Source organism: Rhinatrema bivittatum, chromosome 3 (assembly GCF_901001135.1).
Source record: "Rhinatrema bivittatum chromosome 3, aRhiBiv1.1, whole genome shotgun sequence".
In the NCBI taxonomy this organism is placed as follows: Eukaryota; Metazoa; Chordata; class Amphibia; order Gymnophiona; family Rhinatrematidae; genus Rhinatrema; species Rhinatrema bivittatum.
Genome location: NC_042617.1, coordinates 411,297,840 through 411,317,514, shown reverse-complemented (window position 1 = coordinate 411,317,514; position 19,675 = coordinate 411,297,840). Strand labels below are relative to the sequence as shown.

Genomic DNA, 19,675 nt, shown 5'->3' with positions numbered 1-19,675 from the left:
ACCACCCAACCGAGCTCCTGCAATAAGGAGATCACCTTGTGAATCACCAGGCAGCTCTCTTCCTGAGACTTGGCTCAATTCAGCCAGTCGTCCAAACAAGGGTGCACCAGGATTCTGTCTTTTCACAAGGCCACTGCTACCACCACCATAATCTTGGAAAATGTTCTGGAAGCGGTGGCGAGACAAAAAGGCAACGCCCGAAACTGATAATGGTGCCCCAACACCGCAAAGTGTCGAAAGCATTGGTGTTCCAATCAGATGGAAATATGAAGGTAAGCCTCTGACAGATCAAAGGAGGTCAGTAATTCCCCCAACTGCAGTGCCATTATTACCAAGCGTAAGATTTCCATTCAAAAATGAGTCACTTTTCAAGTCACAGTTGATCCTCTTGAGATCCAAGATGGGATGAAAGAAGCCCTTCCTTTTTGGGCACAACAAAATAAAGGGAATATTGCCCCATACTTTCTTGAGATGTGAGCACTGGAACCTCAGCCCTCAGTCTGAGAAGCCTTTGAAGCATGAACTCCACTGCCTGCTTCTTCTGTGGGCAGAAGCAAGGGAAAACCATGAAAACGTTCTGAGGCATACTGCAAAATTCCAGTGCATACCCTGTGCGTATCACCTCCAGGATCCACTGGTCCAATGTGATCTCGACCCACTTCCGGTAGAAGAGAGAGACGTCCCCCTATTTCCTGTTCTGGAAGTTGGGTTGGCAAACCTTAATTGGGAAGCTCAGGAAGGGTCACCACCAAGCCCACTCCTCTGTTGTGCTGCCAGGGACGAAAGGACTGAGACCTACCAAAAGTCTGAGTCTGCTGACAGGTCGTCTCTCTGTAGGGATAAAAATGCCTGGAACCTGGAAATGATCCCTCATAGCAAAGAGGTGTTGTATCTGATTCTTATCCTCCGTCAACACCAGAGACCCCACTTATTGGCCAGTTTCTCCAACTTGCTCCCAAAAAAGAGCAAGCCTTTAAAGGGCATCTTGGTAAGATTGGCTTTGGAAGCTGTGTCAGCTGACCAATTTCACAACCAGAGTTGATGCTTGGCTGTTATCACCGAAGCCACTCCTCTGGCCGAGGTCCAGATCAAATCACAGCCTGGGTCTGCTAAAAAGGCGGTAGCAGGCTCCATAACCACTCTGAAATTCCCTCCAGACTCATCAATCACCTGAGAGAGAAGCAGACAAGATCTTGCCACTAGGGCGCAACAGGAGGAAATCTGTAAATTCATCACCACTGCCTGAAAGGCTTGCTTAAGAATAGCCTCAATCCTTCTATCATGTACAACCTTCAAGGTCGCTCCTCCTTCTACGGGAATAGTCGTCTGCTTAGACATGGCATATGCCAGAGCATCCACATTGGGAAAATGCAAATGCTCTCTCACAGCCAGATCCAGGAGGGACAGGCCTTCCAATGTCCAACCCCCTTTAAAATTTACCTCTGGGGGTTCCTATTCCAGATCAATCAATTCCTGGATGGCATCCATCACTAGGAAAAAACAAGAGGCTTTACGTAAGGAAATCTAGGCTCTCACATAGCATCTGAACCAGGAACACCCAGCTGTTTCAAGGTCTGGGAAATCAGGGTTGCCAGTTCATTTCTAAGAAAGAACCACAACATGGTTCGATACGGTTCCAGCCCTGGAGGAATTTCCCCATCTTGCAGGGAATCCGGATCAACCTCATCATCAGTGCCATCCGGATTCCTGTCAGGAACACCCACAGGAAACCGCGGCATGCCCCGGCACTTAAGCATAGGACTGGAAGAGGGAGGAGCCGCCGGGAGAAGCAGAGGCCTGTGCCTGAAGAAAGGCTTTTAAGCCTTGAAAATATTCTACCCACAAATAAGCAGCCAGGTCCAGATCAAGCCCAGAAGGAACTGGAGTTGGTCCCACAGAACTGCCCTTGCCAGCGGAGGAGCAGTGAAGGGAGAACCAAGATCTGGCATCCCCCAGTCAAGGCTGTGACCAAGCCATCATCAGAATGGGAAGACCCAGGCTTAACAAAATCCGAAGAAGACAACTCTCTCTGAGCGTCTGAGCTGCGCTGACACAGGTTAGAAGCTTAGTCAGGCTGAAAAGCCCTAATATGACGGGCAACACAAATAGGAAGACACTTAGGCTTCTTGTTACTGGCATCATTGCTGCAGTAAACATGTGTCGGAACAGCTCGCGCTCAAAAATGAAATGTGCCCAAAAAATAAGCACCTAGAAGAAACTGCAGCAAGGCGCATGCACAACCTGTAGCGCATAAAAATGTTATGCATGTAAAAAGCACACCCAAAAACTGAGTGCACAATGTATGCACAGAGCACTCACACTGTGCACACCAACGACCTTTAGAGGACAGTAGAACACAAACAAGAGCGTGCAAAAATGTCCGCCAGAGCCTACCACGCAGTGTGCAAGAAAAAAGTCTAAGTGCGGAGCTGAAGCCACTCAACCCGCTAGTCTGCCCAGTTCCCTAACCCCAGTGGCAGTGGAATGAACATCAGCACGGCGCGCTGAGAACAGAGAAAGGAGGAAGTTCGGAAACCCCTCTGTCTCTGATTCAGGTAAAACTTTCTTTTTTTTTTTTTAATGCTTACCAGCTGAGTATAGAGACGGTCTCTGACTGTGGGGGGAGAGGGCATCTGATATCACCACCACACTCAGCTTCCTGCACCCGCTGTCTTTCAGCTAAATTAGTAGCTAAGTCCATGCCGGGAAACCCAGCTAACGGACCAAGGCACACCTCTGAGGGACTATGAAAATCACCTAGGAATGCTCAGCGGGGGGAAGGACCTTTGGTATCACTACAAAAGAGTGGAGCTTTCTTTTCCTGAATTTAGAATTTCAAATTTCTCCTTTCAAAAAACTCAAAGCAATCCCCATAGGGAGATGCACGTCCACCATCTGCTGGAGACAGAGAATACTGGTAGGCTGGGGTCACTGCAGGTTTATGTATACTGTGATGTCAGCTTGTTCCATCTCCATCTGCTGGCAGGGCAGCATAAACCCACTAGTCCTCAGTCCATTTATCTACATGCTAGGAAATAAAGAGAATCTTTTCAATACCCACAAAGAATAAATTGCTTTCTTGCTGCAGAATCCTCTGCACTTACCTTCTGCTGATCGAGCTGCTTAGCCAGGGCTTTGCTATTTGCAGGTTGATCTTCCTGAATCTTTCGCTGTGTATCTTCTACTTGTTTAATCCAGTCATCTAGTGCCAGGTAAGTCTCTTTGTAGTATTTTAAGGATTGGCTGACACCTTCCAAGTCTCGTAACCTAATATAAATGGAACATATAGGTTTTAGAATGTATAAAAACTTCTGAATGAATGCAGTGAAAATGAACTACAGAACTAGCAGTGGCCAGGCCCACTCTTTGGAATGCGCTCTGGAATCCTTAAAAGCTACACAGGATTTACATAGTTTTGGTAAGTTATTAAAACATATCTTTTTACGGAAGCTTATGCAAATCTTTCGCATTGGAATCAATTCTATTTGAGGTGCTGAGAATTTTTAGTAGGAACATCAGGTATGGGTGAGCTTAGAGTAAATGATTGTTTTACTGTACTGTAATTACAATTTATTTTAAATTGTTTTCTCCTTGTTATTGTTTACAATTTTATTGTGTATGTATGTTGTACCCTGCTGAGATTTGTCAATTAGCTGGTTATAAATTTTATAAATAAATAAATATGGATGTGCACAGTACTGCCAGACAATTCTTTGAACTAATGGATATCAAGGGTTATTTTCAGTATGCAGGAGATGCACAACAGTTAAATTGCCAGGAAGACAGAGGGAGCTCCAGATAGAATGCCTCCTTAAGAGAGAAAGGAACAATAAATAGTAGCTGGTGAACTGTAAAGAGAGAAAAGGAACATGAAGGAAAGGACTGTTGGGAAACACAGTTTGCCGAGCTAAGCAGAGAACCAGTTAGTAGGGAGGCTATAGTCACAAAAGAAGGTGGTGATAACCAGAAAATGCAGCTGAGGCTAAATGGTGAATTACTGCAAGGAAACTGTATCTCTTGAAAGGAGAGGGAACGGTAAGGAGGGGCACATAGGCAGGGAGTTGGGAGAGGGCGAAACCAAATGCAGGACTGTCACATGGTTAAATGGCACTCTGGGGGCTGGGGACGGAGCTGCCTCCCCTTCACTGTCACAGCCAAGCAGGGAGGCGGGGAAATCAGTAGACAATTCTCATGTATATGCTATTTTTCCTCACATAACTCTTTTGAAAATTTATTGATATGGGTACACAGAGAGGATAATTGTATTTTCAAAAGTATTTACGTGGGCAGAATGGTGATTTATCCATGGAAATGGCCTTGTAAAGGAGTATATACTAAACCCTCCTTAACAGAGCGGGACCGGGCATTCAGCCTGGTTTACCTTAAGAGGGTTCAGAAAAAGAATTCACCCTCAGAGGAAATGCCTAAGACCTAGGATAAGAGTTTAAGCCCAGGTGGGAACAGAGAGGCCCTGAGACTCCAGGAGAAGGCAGCACTTGTAAGATTGCTGACCTGTTTGTTTGTGAAGATGAAAAAACTGAGTAGGCAGCCCCTGACAACAGCTAGCCTGAGAGTTTGTTTTTTGGGAAGACTAGAGATAAAGTTTATTAAAGGTGAAATGCTGCTTTAATATTGTAAATAAAAGCACTTAAAGGGAAAAGCCTTAACCACTTTTGTTTGTGCCACTGGCCTGTCATAATGAGTGAATTTAAAAATATTTATGTGCATAAAATTAGAATATACTTATGTAAGTAGCTTGTACTCATGTAAATGTTATTTTAAAGACATCAAAAGTATATACGTATTTTCAGTCTCATGCACACAATTACGCATGAAAATAAGGGGAAATGTAGGAGCATTCCAGGGCAAGACCAAGAACTACTCATGTAAGTTGCTATTTTATAAAAGAATTGCTCGCGTACATTTGTCGACTTATTCATGTAATTTTACATCGGCTATTTTTCTTGTGCAATTGGGGAAATTCTGCTGCTTATTCCTGGGTTAAGCAGCATATAATCTATTTACCTTCTAAGATCCAGTGACCTGGATTCACCATTGTTGGAAACAGGATGCTGGGCTTAATGGAGCTTTGGTCTGACCCAGTATGGCAAATCTTATGTTCTTATGTATGTGCATAGATTTACCTAGACTGAGCAGATGCATTCCGGGTGCAGAATTTGGACTTACACACTTAGAAGGTAATTTTCAGAAGGATATACATGCATAAAACTGGGTTTTGGGCACATAAATGGTCTTTTGAATATTGCTACAATATATGCTACTTTTACAAGTGTAACTCCTTTGAAAATTCACTCCATACTTTGCATTTTCAAAAGTTTGAGTGCAAATTTTCTGCACATATAAAAGTAGGCATAATTGTTTACCACTAAAAATTTGGTGGGATAATTTTCAAAGTGCACTTATACATGTAAGTCTACTTTGAAAATTGCTGTAAGTTGCGTGTGTATTTACTGGCCGGTTTAGGGAGGCCGTTATAAAATTACTCCAATTCTGGTGCTTATAAACCCCAAATTATAAGTAAAGACATGAAATCTTGATACATTTATTTAGAGAACAATCAAAGAAATGTTATCACAAGACTTTCAGGAAGCCAGATGGTGAGGGCCACAAATTACTTTTACATTAGAAAGAAACTATGCAGCTATTTGTTAAGTCTGGCCTGCCGCCTTCCTTACATTATTCACATTAAACTGTTTCTGTTCAAATTTAGTGAATACAGAGAGATTACAAAAAATAAAGGGAGAGAGAAACAAAAGAAAAGTGAAAGAAATGGTAGGAAGGCTTACAGCAAGCACAGTTGCCAAACACAGCAGGATTGAGTATCCAACATAAAGAAATGACAAATGTCAATGTATAAGATGTGCTCAGAAGTTAGAATAGACTGCATTGAAGACCATCACCAACCTGCTGTCAATCTGCGCATGAACATTCTGCCATCTGTCAGCCAGCTGATCAGCTTTCTCTCTGTGCCAGTCAAAGTCAAGATCCCGCTCCTTGTGGACTTTAAACATCTGATCGCTGATTGCTTTGGCTTTCTGTAACTCGTCCTCCAGGACATGAAATACCTCTCTTTTTTCATCCACTTCCAGTCTCAATTGCTAAAAAAGCAGCAGTTTACAAAATGCAATATTGTTTCTTAATGTTTACAACGACTATAAAATGAAATGCTTCCTCAATGTTGTTGCACCAGAACGCTAGACCAGCCAACAAAGTTCCTTCCTGATGAAGTAGATACAATAGTAATTTATATAATCTTTTAAAATGATTGAACATGCTTTGCTATTATATAATTTCAAAAATACACATGCATACACCTCAAGAGTGAAAGAATGATCACATGCAACAGCTTGCAAGAAAAACAATAGTATTACGCTATGGGGCGGATTTTCAGAGCCCTGCTCGCCTAAATCCGCCCAAAACCGGGCGGATTTAGGCGAGCAGGGCCCTGCGCGCCGGTATGCCTACATTCAAAGAGGCCTACCGGCGCACGCAGACCCCGGGACTCGCGTAAGTCCCGGGGTTTTCGGAGGGGGGCGTGTCAGGGGCGGGCCCGGTCGTCGCGGCGTTTCGGTGGCGTGTCGGCAGCGTTTTGGGGGCGGGTACGGAGGCGTGGCTACGGCCCGGGGCGGTCCGGGGGCGTGGCCGCACCCTCCGTACCCGCCCCCAGGTTGCGGCCCGGCGCGCAGGAGGCCCGTTCGCGCGCGGGGATTTACTTCTCCCTCCGGGAGGCGTAAATCCCCAGAGAAAGGTAAGGGGGGGTGTAGACAGGGCCGGGCGGGTGGGTTAGGTAGAGGAAGGAAGGGGAAGGTGAGGGGAGGGCGTTAGAGGGTTCCCTCCAAGGCCGCTCCGATTTCGGAGCGGCCTCGGAGGGAATGGAGGTAGGCTGCGCGGCTCGGCGCGCACCGGCTATACAAAATCGATAGCCTTGCGCGCGCCGATCCAGGTTTTTAGCAGATACGCGCGGCTCCACGCGTATCTACTAAAATCCAGCGTACTTTTGTTTGCGCCTGGAGCGCAAACAAAAGTAGGCCTATTAGCGGAGTCTGAAAATCCGCCCCTATATTATTATTCTAGGGGTAATTTTATGCCAGGCTGCAAAAATTGGTGGACTGTTATACACTTAAGTTAGACCAAATTTCAAAGGAATCTTCCACTTCAAAAACTATCCCGACAAAATCACATGCACACAATGACACTTATATTTGGTGCATTTGATTTTGCAGAGAGAATTTATGTGCGCACTTTTTAAAATCAAAAGTTTACAGATGTCTCAGTGGCATCATTTTCTACAGGGCCATTTCTGTGGGTTCAGCAGTTCTTTTGAAAATCTCCCTTCCTTCAATTACAGCTTATATTATTACCCCATGCGGAAAGATGAGGTCAGAGAAAGCAAAGCTCTCAGGCTGGGCATCCCCTACTTCAGGATCAGTTTGTGAAGCCCATTTAAAGAAAAATATTCATGCCCTTTCATACCTTTAATGTTCCAACAAGCGTGTCGATGGCATTTTTGTCAGCAGTCACAGCATCTTCCTCACACAGTTTGGTTTCATACAGCTTTACTAGCAATTCTGCTGCTTGCGTATTTTTCAGCAACAAATTTATAGTCTTTAGTCTGAAATAAAATCATTGATTGTGACATAACGTTCACATACCAAGCCTGCAAATTACATTTTTCAAAATGTAATTTTGAAAAACTGCCATTGGTTCTTTGCTACAGATCTTACCCATATAATTGCAGACAACTGAAAGCCAGAACCGACTAGGGTAGACGTGAGTTAAAAAACACTCTTTGGATGCAGCTACATCATTTCGGTTAGAAACATGCATAATGAGGCAGAAAATCAGCCACTGTACAGCTCTGAAAGTAAGTCAAATAAACTTATCTGGCTAACTAATGCTAGATATTCAGCGGCAGTCTCACCACTGAATATACCCGGCTATGTTAAAGTTAGTTGGATAAGTTTATCGAAAGTCAGAGTTAGCCAGATAAGTGATCCAGCTATCTAAGAATATCGGAGTTAGTTGGATAACGTACCCAGCTAACTCAACTCCTCCCCGGAACACCTCTGAACCGTCCCTGGAATGCCCCTCATTTATCTGGCTAAATTCTAGCCAAATAGTTATCTGGCTTATGTTCTTAATTTAGCTGGATAAGAGGTCAAATTTGAATTTAGCGGGATAACTTCTTAGTTATCTGGTGAAAGGCATTTGAATATAGAACGCTATATAATTGTTTGGCAGTGCTTCAAAATGCTGATACTTTGGTAAGAAATTTATTTCCTACCATAAATGACTATCCAGAAAGATGCCTGAAGAAATTCGTTTTCACGTGCCGTTGGGCTTTTCCTTACTTTCCTCAATGGCCATCGGTTATATTCTAAATTTAAAGAGGACTAACGAGCTCGCTCCATGGGTCAGACTACAGCAATGTGCACTACATATAGAGTGCAGGATCTGAGGGAGTTTCCAGGGCTGGCTAGGCCTAGGCATACTACAGAAGTGATGTGCTCAGGCCTCTGGCACAGAAGAACTAGATGTGATCCTTGGAGGAAATGGTCCCTCTAGCCTTGGGCTGGTGAGGTTTTGGAGCCATCTCATGAGGCAGTATCAAAGTTGGAAGACAAATACATAAAGGGTTAACATGCTTTCCAACAGATGCCCAGTTGTTTGCACAAGCAGCTCTAAACAGCGATGCACTATATCACACCATCCATTTATTAATACCTCTCCTACTCATGAAATTAATTAGCTTTCTCTTCATAATATACAATTATGACGCTTTCACAATCATGTCAGGCAGAAAACTGACAACTTTAACAGCTCTTCTTCAACATTAAATTAATTTACATTTTCGGTAGCTTCAAATTAAGCCTTCTGGTGTTTATGGTATTTTTCTACTGAACACCTTTTGACTGACTGAGACACAGATGGACTTCTGAAGCATTTATACGAAACAATCATGCCATTTCCTAGTCTCTTGTTCCCCACAACGAACATTCACGTATATTTTATTTGACTCACGTTAGTTAGTGCACTGCAAATGATAAAACCAACAATCACATACTTTTCTAAATAGATGGAAGACAAGGAGTAGACTTGATTCACATTCTGCACCAGCGCAGTGAGCTCTGTGCGCAGTGCAGGCACGGAGAGGGATGTGGCGGCCTGGCTGAAGAATTCTTCACACTTCTCTGTGGTCCCGTCCAGATCCTCTTTGAGGCGATCCAGCTCTTTCTTTAGCTTCTGTGAAGCAGAAAATACAGGCCTTTCATTTTATTTGTTCATTTGGATGTTCTTTAAGCTCTCAAGAAATGTTAGCATTGACTGAAAAATAGTAACACTGCTTTTCTTTTCCCCTCAAATTAGGGAAGGATTTTTGAAAAAGCAAGGGATACATATTTAGCGCACAAAATATGAAACGTTACCCTCTGCTAGTGCATGTATCACATACATTTTAAGAGGAAATTGGTTCTACATATTGCTTTCTATTTTGCAAAATTCCTCAGTCACACACGTGGTCAAACACTTGGAAATATTTACCCTGCAGCAGCTTTCTTTATGCTTGGAGGGGTATATAGCTCAAGCTCACAGAAGTTTATTCTTGAGTATAACCTTTTGCATACTTCTGAATTCTTCAGAACACTCTGAGGGGTAACTAACAGCCCATCCAAATTAGGCAGCACAAACACGTGGACGTTACGCTAATGTAAAGGCAAACTTATGCACGCAAGTCCACGTTGGAAATGATACCACTGAATTTACCTGCATACAATTACACCCGCTACTATGTGTGGAAAATGTTTGGGAAAATAAATACTCATACTTTTGAAAATGAAAAATGAGGAAGGATTTGCACAGAAACAGTAACCTGAAAACAAGCGTGTGGGTGCCCATACCACTGGCTTTCCCTAGAGGCAATTCCCCCACACTCTCCCCCCCCCCCAGAAGGCCCAAACTTACAATCCCTCAGCCCCCCCCCCCCCCAAAATAAAAAGCTTCAGGACTCCATGCCAAGGACCAGTCCCCAGACCTTACCCCAGACAAATTCAGGTCGACGCCATTTTGGAAAATGGTGCACCTGGGCCCTAATGCAGAATCCAATTACAGTACAGGGAGGTTTTGGAGGGGAAGGGGATTGGAGATGTCCATGAACCTTTTTTTGGGGGGAGAGGGTTTGAAGTGCTGGGTCTTCGGCAGGCCTGGGAGGGGAGAGAGTGAGGGGATTGCCTTCATGGGGGCAGGGGGAACAGGAATTGCCTCTGGGGGGGCTGGGAGCGAGGGCTTCAATCCAAGTGGATGGGGCATTGGGGGATTGCCTCTGGGGGTGCCAGGGGGTGATGGACTACCTCTGGTGGGGGCTGCTTTCAGGGGGCCGAGGGATTAATGTAGGCTCTCGGAGTTGGTTGGGTATGGGAAGGGATGCTGGGGTCTTAAAGTAATTGTTTGTTGAAGGGGGGCTGCTGCCACCACCACGCACATACTTTAAACTTTTCACATTCTGGGGGAATCAGGACCCCCACTCAACCTCCCCTTTTGGCTGCAAGTTTTCTTTTTTTGTTGTTGTTGTTTTAAATGTGCACCTGGAGCCTCGGGAAGCGTTAGGGTCCTGGGCCTCCCGCCACACATCTAACGCTTTTCAATGAGAGTTATTTTATCGTGGCTGACCACCTTCTCAGTTGGCCATAATAAAATATTAAGATCAAATTGACTATGCATGACCGTCTTTGCATGCATTTGTATTATTCATGGTATATGTGTTATATCATATATATCGTGCGATATACGTGATATAACATGAGTTAGAGCCCTAAAGCAGCTTAATGAATCACCCAGTTAATCGGATAAGATAGATCTGCTATTGAACTGGTCTAAAGTTAGTTGGATAAACTTATCCAGCTAAATAAAAGTAATCTGGTTAAATTCAGCAGCATGGTCACATTGCTGAAAATCTTGGCTAACAGAGTCATTCATCAAACCGCGATGTGGCCTTATCGCGTATGTTAGGGCCTTATCGCGTGCTATAAAGCCCTACGGCATGCAATACCAGCCACATCGCAGTGGTACAATTCAAATTAGGGGAAGGGGGAAGTGTGGGCGGGGTTTTGGGCGGCGTTATGTCCTGGCAGCACTGTGAGCGATAATGTTTTACACATTATCGCTGCAGCGTAATGAGAAATAACTACACGTTTTCCCTTGGCGCTATAGGTGCAAAAGTGTGCGGCACCGCCGCGATGTGGCCAGCTTCCCACTGTCACCCCTCCCCCCTCGCCCCTTTTTTTTTAGCACGGCTCACCATTCTGCTATAAATATAGCCGAATGATGAATCTAGGCCTAAGTTAGCCAGGTATGTTTATCTGGCTAACTTTCCTAGACAGATACGTTTTGAACAAGGACCTCTTATAAGCTGTTTGATGCAGGGACATAGTGTACCAAAATACAGATAATGCCATAGGCCTCCTTGTGCATTATTTGCAAAGATGGGCTAACATTCCAAAATCATTACTACTAGGACAAACAAATCAAAAATATCTGCCAATCGGCTTGCTCACCCAGTTTTGAAATAGTGCACACAATTCTTGGCCACAAAACGTGCTAAAGAGGTTAGGACTTTTCAGCTTGGAGAAGAGACGGCTGAGGGGGGATATGATAGAGGTGTTTAAAATCATGAGAGGTCTAGAACGGGTAGATGTGAATCGGTTATTTAGTCTTTCAGAAAATAGAAAGACCAGGGGGCACTCCATGAAGTTAGCATGTGGCACATTTAAAACGAATCGGAGAAAGTTCTTCTTCACTCAGCGCACAATTAAACTCTGGAATTTCTTGCCAGAGGACGTGGTTAGTTCAGTTAGTATAGCTGTGTTTAAAAAAGGATTGGATAAGTCCATTACCTGCTATTAATTAAGTTGACTTAGAAAATAGCCACTGCTATTACTAGCAACGGTAACATGAAATAGACTTAGTTTTTGGGTACTTGCCAGGTTCTTATGGCCTGGATTGGCCACTGTTGGAAACAGGATACTGGGCTTGATGGACCCTTGGTCTGACCCAGTATGGCATGTTCTTATGTAAAGCTGTACCAACAAATCACCTTGCAGGCTTTTCACATTTTTGGGGGGCACTAATTTTGCATGAAGCCTAAAAGTGATCCTTCACATTTTGACTATTGTTCACAAATTACATTTTATACCAAACTATTTTCAGCATGTGTCTAATGGATTGAACTGCTTCAGAAGCATCTTTAAAATAAAGGAAAAAAAAATCACAGCCCACCTCTTGCTCCGATATCTTGAAGACACTTTCATGCAGATCATCTCTCTCCAGCGGGGTTCGGATCTGTTTGATCAAACGCTCCTCACAGTTCTCCAAGCGCAGCAGAATGTTTCGCACCTCTGAGATATACAGATTGTAAATGGATTCCTCTTGCTCCTCTGTTGATGTGGGGAAAAGGAGCGGTTTTATTTTTCAAACATTTATTTTTCATTTTCCTATATTGTCTATTCATGGAAGACACACTAAGATGCACGTTATGGTTTTTATTGTGGTTGGTTTTGTTCATGTGTTTTATTGGGGCCAATATTAAAAAAAAAAAGCTGAGCTCCTGTATTTAGGCCCCTAAATAAGGTCCCTCAGTTAGTCACCAATTTTCAGTCAAACTTAGAAGCCTATGGGGGTCCATATTCAGCCACAGAGTGGCTAGTAAAGTTAGCTGGATATACCTATCTGACCAATTTAACCGGGAAATTCAGCAGTGCGGCCATCTTAAAAGTTATCCAGATAAGTATATCCAGCTAACTTTAGGACAGCACTATGGTGCAACCAGAGTTAGCCACACATGTTAAGTAGCTAACTATCAGGCCTATCCAGTACCGAGCGGTAGGAAGAGCTGCGTTAGTGCCTACGGCACCCGCGGTTACCGCCCACACAGTGCAGCTCACCTACCGCTCGATCCTGAAGCCTAATTATATGTAAATGTAAGCCGCGTCCGAAAAGCCTTAGGCCCGCGCAACCCAGAATACTGGATAGAGCGCCTATACAGGATCCTGGGTGCGCGGGCCTAAGGCTTCATGCCACGCTGGTATCTGTCATTTCAAATGTCATTTGAAATGACAGATACCAGGAAGCAACGGCGGCGACAGCGCAGAAGCAACGGCGAAACGACTTGTCAGTGTCCCCCCTCCTCTCGGAGCAGGGCGCAAAAAGCCGCCTTGCTCTGGGAGGAGGGGGGACACTGACAGCGACGAAGCTTTCCCCCAGCCCGGACACCGGCGAAGCCAGAAGACAGCGGCGGAGAAACGGCGAAACGACTGTCAGTGTCCCCCCTCCTCTCGGAGCAGGGCGGAAAAGCCGCCTTGCTCCGGGAGGAGGGGGGACACTGACAGCGGCGAAGCTTTCCCCCAGCCCGGACACCGGCAAAACTTGCTGTTTTGCAGCCATGAGCCATGAGCCACGAGCAGGAACGCGAAGATCTGGCTCCGATAGCTCCTCCCGACAAGATGGCCACCTGCACGGGGAAGATGCTGAAGACGTGACGTCAGACGTCAGACGTCATGTCTTCAGCGGCCAATTGTACTCTTTCCCCGTGCAGGCGGCCATCTTGTCGGGAGGAGCTATCGGAGCCAGATCTTCGCGTTCCTGCTCGTGGCTCATGGCTCATGGCTGCAAAACAGCAAGTTTTGCCGGTGTCCGGGCTGGGGGAAAGCTTCGCCGCTGTCAGTGTCCCCCCTCCTCCCGGAGCAAGGCGGCTTTTCCGCCCTGCTCCGAGAGGAGGGGGGACACTGACAGTCGTTTCGCCGTTTCTCCGCCGCTGTCTTCTGGCTTCGCCGGTGTCCGGGCTGGGGGAAAGCTTCGCCGCTGTCAGTGTCCCCCCTCCTCCCAGAGCAAGGCGGCTTTTCGCGCCCTGCTCCGAGACGAGGGGGGACACTGAAAAGTCGTTTCGCCGTTTCTCCGCCGCTGTCTTCTGGCTTAGCCGGTGTCCGGGCTGGGGGAAAGCTTCGCCGCTGTCAGTGTCCCCCCTCCTCCCAGAGCAAGGCGGCTTTTCGCGCCCTGCTCCGAGAGGAGGGGGGACACTGAAAAGTCGCTTTGCCTTTGCAGTCTCCGTGGCAGCCCCAGTCCGGACATCGGAGGGGGGCTGCAACGTTTTTTTCGCTTTTTTTTTTTTTTTTTGCTTCGGGAGTAGGGGAGAGGACTGGGGCTGCCACGGAGACCGGCACCCATGATCGCGGCCGGGGCAGGTGAGCGGGGGCTGGGGGAAAGCTTACCACCTACCCTTACCCATGCCTCTACCGCCTGGGTCAGGGTAGGCGGTAAATTTGCAGGTTAAACGCGCGACAAAACGGCAGGGGAAGGTAGCGATAGTCGGGGCGCGGGTTACGGGATGCTAGGGGAATAGCTAATTGGCTCGTTTGCATGCAATATCGAGCTAATTCGCTCGTTTGCATGCAATATACATGCCGCGGGCGGAAGGGGTTGCCCGGGGAATTTAGGACGCGGTAGGAGTAGGTTAAAGGGGATTCGGGATCGCAGGAAGGGCTAACACGGCCGGAACGTGAGTTAGAAGCGGCTTAGGAGCAGGGTAAACGCGGCCGCACTTTACAGGATAGGCCTGTATGATATTCAGAGTTATGGGACTAGAATTTAGCCTAAATTTTGGAACTCAGTCCTAGCAAATTTCAAAAAAGGACAATTTAAGCTCCTAACTTCCTATATTAGGAGCCTAAACCCTTTGAAAATTGGCCCCATTGTTTTTGTTGGTTTGCTGGGATTATATACCACTTTGTGTGAGTATTATTTTTTAAATTCATCACCTTGGGCAACTAATATCATTAACATTTTTTTTTATTTCATTGCTGATTATCAGCATAATTTTCAAAGGAAAATGTAAAATTCCACTATATATCCTATTGATTTGTCAAGAGGTTTTACCCACATTAAATGCACTTAATACTGATAAGTGGTCTTTTAAAAATTGCTACAAAAGATGTTATATTTACATTTTTCTTTGAAAATGACCTTGTTAATTTAAAAAGAATATTTCATAATCACACCATCCTATTTTGGTAGCATAAAGACCTTTGCAACATTACTGAAGTTCTTGCAGTTGTCATCAGCATGATGGTTTGCCATGGTCATGCGTTTGATACCCCCATGGTTAAGCTGTAGCTTGAGAAGGACTCAGAAGACCACAAAATCCCCCCCGAAGATGAATTTTGTTGTACTTGGTGGATGATCCTTGACCTTACCTCTTTCCGCAGATTTAAGTAGCTCCTCATAGCACTGCTTGCAGACATTAACCTCTCTTTCTAGCTGTCTTACATCTGTGGCTGAGAAGATCTTCGACTCCTGGCTATCTTCCAGAAAGTCTTCAAAGCGGGACTTCAAGTTACTCAGAACCTGCTGATGTTCACCTGGCAACATTGTTTTTATCTGAAATATATAGCAAGGAAGAAAGAAAGAAACAGTGTACTCTGTGCTGGTGGTACAGAAAATAACAACGCAGAGAACAATAAACAATTTCCCCAGCTGAGACACTAAGGGGTAGCTGTTACTAGCCCACCTAGGTGCAAGGTACCTTTGTGCACAAGGAGGCAGAAACAGCTCACCTCAAATGCCTTAGAAACTCAAAGGGAAATGTATTTCAATTTTTTTTTGGAGAGAAAAATAAATGAAGGCTATAGAGTAGATGAAACTGAAAACACACAAACCAATACATGTTCAGGTATTGGCAAAGACAGTAATAAAGAAACATGCAGTAGTAGTCAGCAGACAAGGATCTTTAGGATCAGTAAATCTTCCCGGTTGCTCCTACCCCATATCGCTGGAGACCTTAATTGATCACTGCTCTTCTCCTTCCCTTGAGAAGACCGGAGATCAAGTAGAATCTGCAGGGATACAGGAAGCAGAGACAATGAGGCAGACTTAATGGCCAAAATATCCCTATCTGCTGATGTCTACTGAAGGGCTCGGAGGAGGAGAAGTTCAGGTGCTGCAAATGCAAATCTAACGTTCCCCTGTTTAACCCTGGATTTACTAAGGTTTGCAGGTTTCACACAAGAAAAACAATTATTACAGCGTATTTATCAGCATCAATGCGTCACACTCTGATTATATAAATAAGAAAGTCCATTGCAAATCAGCCTGCTTAAACTCTTTCCCAAACTCTTACGTTATAGGATAGTGTAATACAGATCGAATAATTTCTAGCTGGATTAGTGCTTATTAACCATAAAAAAAAGACCAATATTCAATAGGGTAGGGCTAATGTTAGCTAGATAACTTGTCCTGGATATTCAGTGGGATAAACATCCCACTGAATATCCCCGATAATATTATCCAGTTAATGGTAGCTGAATAACTTTAAACATAACCGAATATTCATTTCAATATGGTCAATTATGTATAAAGTTATTTGGCTACAGTTAGCCACATAACTTTAAACATAACCTGCTATTTTCAAAAAAATATAGCCGGTTAAGTGGCGCAACACTTAAAAAAAATTAAAAAATGATTGCGGGCCTATAAGTCCGAACCAGACCTCCCCTCCTCCCTTCCATGAAAGGTGTAAATATCCTAGCACTCCATCCTCATAGTGGCCGCATTTTGATTTAAAAAGAAAAATAGGGCCCGGGGTCAGTTACAAGTGCATTCCCCTCCCTCTTGCCCCCCGCTCCAGCTTTTTTTTTCTTTTTAAATAAATATTTGTTTCTGCAGGGCTCCCCAACCCACCAAACCCTCAATTATCCCTCCCCACCTCACCCCATACCTTAAGTTGACTTTTTGACATGACCCAGATCACGGCAGCATCCTCCCGCAATCTGGGCCTGGTTCTTCTGCTTCTGCTGTTGCTAGGCAACGCTTGTCACCTAGCAATGGCAGAAGCAGCTATATAGCACCTCTCTGAAGCAGGTCTAAAGTTATCTGGCTAACCTAGCCAGATATCCCCAATATTCGGCTAGGTTAGCCACATACCTCAGCCCCTACCTAGAATGCCTCCAAAATGCCCCTTTTTTATCCAGCTAAATTATGGCCGGATAACTACTTATCCGGCTATAATTTAGACAGGTAAGTAGGTGAATATGTTACATTTTCCATTTAGACAGACAACTTGTGAGCTATCCATCTAAATGGCTTTTGAACACCAACCTCACAGTATTTACTCATCCAGATTGACAATTTAACCTCATGGGGTCCCTTTTTCAGCTGCTGTCTGATCAGCAAAGTTAGCCGGATGAACTTATCTGGCTAACTTTCTTGAGATATTCATTGGCACAGGAGTGCCACTGAATATACCTGACTATCTTAAAACTAACCAGACATGTTTATCTAGCTAACTTTAGGACACCTGGATAACTTATCAGTCTAACTTAACTTTGTCCAGCAAAACCCTCAAAGCACCTCCAAGTTATCTGGCAAAGATTTATCTGGCTAACTACTTAAGCCAGATAATTTAGAGGTGGTCAGTGCAGCAGGATTTTCAAATCCTGCCATTTAAATGGCTAAGTCCGAACTTAGCCGGACAAATGGCACTGAATATTGGCTCCCATGTGTTTCACATGTTTACAACTTTTGCTGTCAATCCAGACTATAAAGCCCAAGCTGCTGGACAAGAGAAATAAGTTTCTGGGGTTGCCTGCTGGCACTCATGGCCTGTGTCCATGTCTCCTACCTGGTAGTACTGCTAGGTTGTGGGCAGGTCATACAGGTATAACACTAAGTGGCAAGATAAGGTGAGTGCTACTACAAGGGCCACTCCTGTTAGCTGAAAAACAGCTGTGAAGGGTTCAGTCCTGTAGGGGACTTCCTTTCAAGCCCTACACAAGACCAAGGGGTGAGAATCACCCAGAAAGTCAAGTGAGGATTGAAACAAAACAGGAAACTAGATTTAAAAAAAAGAAGATTCCGCCAATGTTCCTATTCTTCTATTTAACTGTAGAATTATATAATTCATGAAAATCCTTACAGCCAAGTATTCCTGATCAGATAGTCAGGTTCTGCCAAGGCAATGGCACTGAGATCATTACTGAATTTCTATTGTGATAGGGGCAGTACTGTACAGGACTGGTGTGTCAGGCTATATCACTTATATACAGACCAAACACAATCATTTTTTTTTTAACAGATTAATCATTTCTAGCTCTTTTCTACAAAAGTCAAATTTGCTATCTTCCTGGCATGGCTACTAAAAAAATGTGATGATACTTTACATACAGAGGCCACATTGCTAGCCCGAATCGATTCAAGTTCATTCATCAGGTAATGCCAGGAAACAACACTTTTCATGTTTCTGTGGGATTCATGCCACAGGGCTAACACGCTCTGAAACAGTTGTTCAATTCTGGAAAAAAAAAAAGAGAAATACTGGAAATGCAAATAGAAAGAGAAGAGTGAGAGCATCCAGTTCAGTGGCAGTGCTGCATGCCATGCTGCAGAGGACCTGAATTTAATTCTCCGGCTCAGCTTCTGCTACTCAGGCCATCTGGGGCTGGGGATGCCACAGAAGCAGGATTCACAGTCCTTGGGTGGGAGAGAAAGGGAATCTCAGCCATGGCACAAAGGTAATATCTAGTGACCACACTCAGGGTGCGAGTGTACAGGGTTTCAGAGGGGAGCTGCTGTCTGTGGGGTAAAACCCCCAGGTAGCTGCACATTCAGGCTCATTGTACCCCAGTACCTATAGAGACCTATTCCAACTGAGCCAGAAACCCAAAGGAGCAGGAAGAAACCTCACATACTGCAACTATATATATCTCTATTCTATGCATAGTCAAGAGAACATAAACAATAGTACCTAACTTATCAAGGTGACACTTTACAAACAAATTAAATTCACCACAAAACAATCACCGCAGAATATGACATTTGCATTACAGTAAGCTGCACTGGATTAGATCTACTGCTACAAATGTGGCATGCACTTCTAAAGCTCCCAAGATTTCTGACACTCAAAGGCTACCTTGACAGTCACTTTAAATCAAGGAAACTACTTTAGACTCAGCTAGTGAAAAACAAAATACAGAAATGATTCCAGGATACTTAAGAAATGCATCAGTCTATTCATAGTACATTAGGGCCCTATTTATATGTCTTTTCTTCACAAGAATGTTAGTGATTGTGATACCATTTAGTGGACCAAAATACCTGAATATTATTGATATGTGAATCCCTGAAAGGTAATGTACTGCATCTACCTAAAGCATGTTTTGGGGTCTAATAAAATATATTACAGCTTTTAGAATTTGCTATTTTAATTGGAACCAAAGAGAAAAATCTTTATTTCCTAACAAGAAAATGAGAAAAACATATTATTGACCACAAATCATAAGTGAATGGCAGACATACCCACATATATGTGCCATCTCCACAGGTTGGTCCCAAAAAGCAAACCAGAAGCCAGAAGGCGTAATAGAAACAGGACAGACAGGTCACCTTAGATCAGTGTGAGACACCGGTGACCATACAGCCTTCATCATGAGCAGTCTTTCATTATTAAAAGTCTGTAATCGATGTACACATTGAGAGACACCAGCGAGAATAGTTACAGTTTTCATCTGATACTGAATTTGTCTACTGATCGGATGCTGTTCCCAAGTTTTTCCATAAAATAGGATCAATAAGAGCATTTGATCTCTAATAAGCCCCTGACCAGCCAATGGGCAAA

At 44.3% G+C, this 19,675-nt stretch overlaps 1 protein-coding gene across 1 annotated transcript in view; it reads right to left on the bottom strand.

Annotated features, from left to right (window-relative positions):
* DST (dystonin) overlaps positions 1 to 19,675 on the bottom strand; it is a 925,809-nt gene that overhangs the window by 430,058 nt on the left and 476,076 nt on the right. Inside the window, 7 exon segments of the mRNA XM_029595689.1 lie at positions 3,105 to 3,267; positions 5,926 to 6,119; positions 7,495 to 7,633; positions 9,086 to 9,264; positions 12,292 to 12,449; positions 15,261 to 15,444; positions 18,226 to 18,352. Coding sequence (XP_029451549.1) covers positions 3,105 to 3,267; positions 5,926 to 6,119; positions 7,495 to 7,633; positions 9,086 to 9,264; positions 12,292 to 12,449; positions 15,261 to 15,444; positions 18,226 to 18,352 — 1,144 coding nt within the window.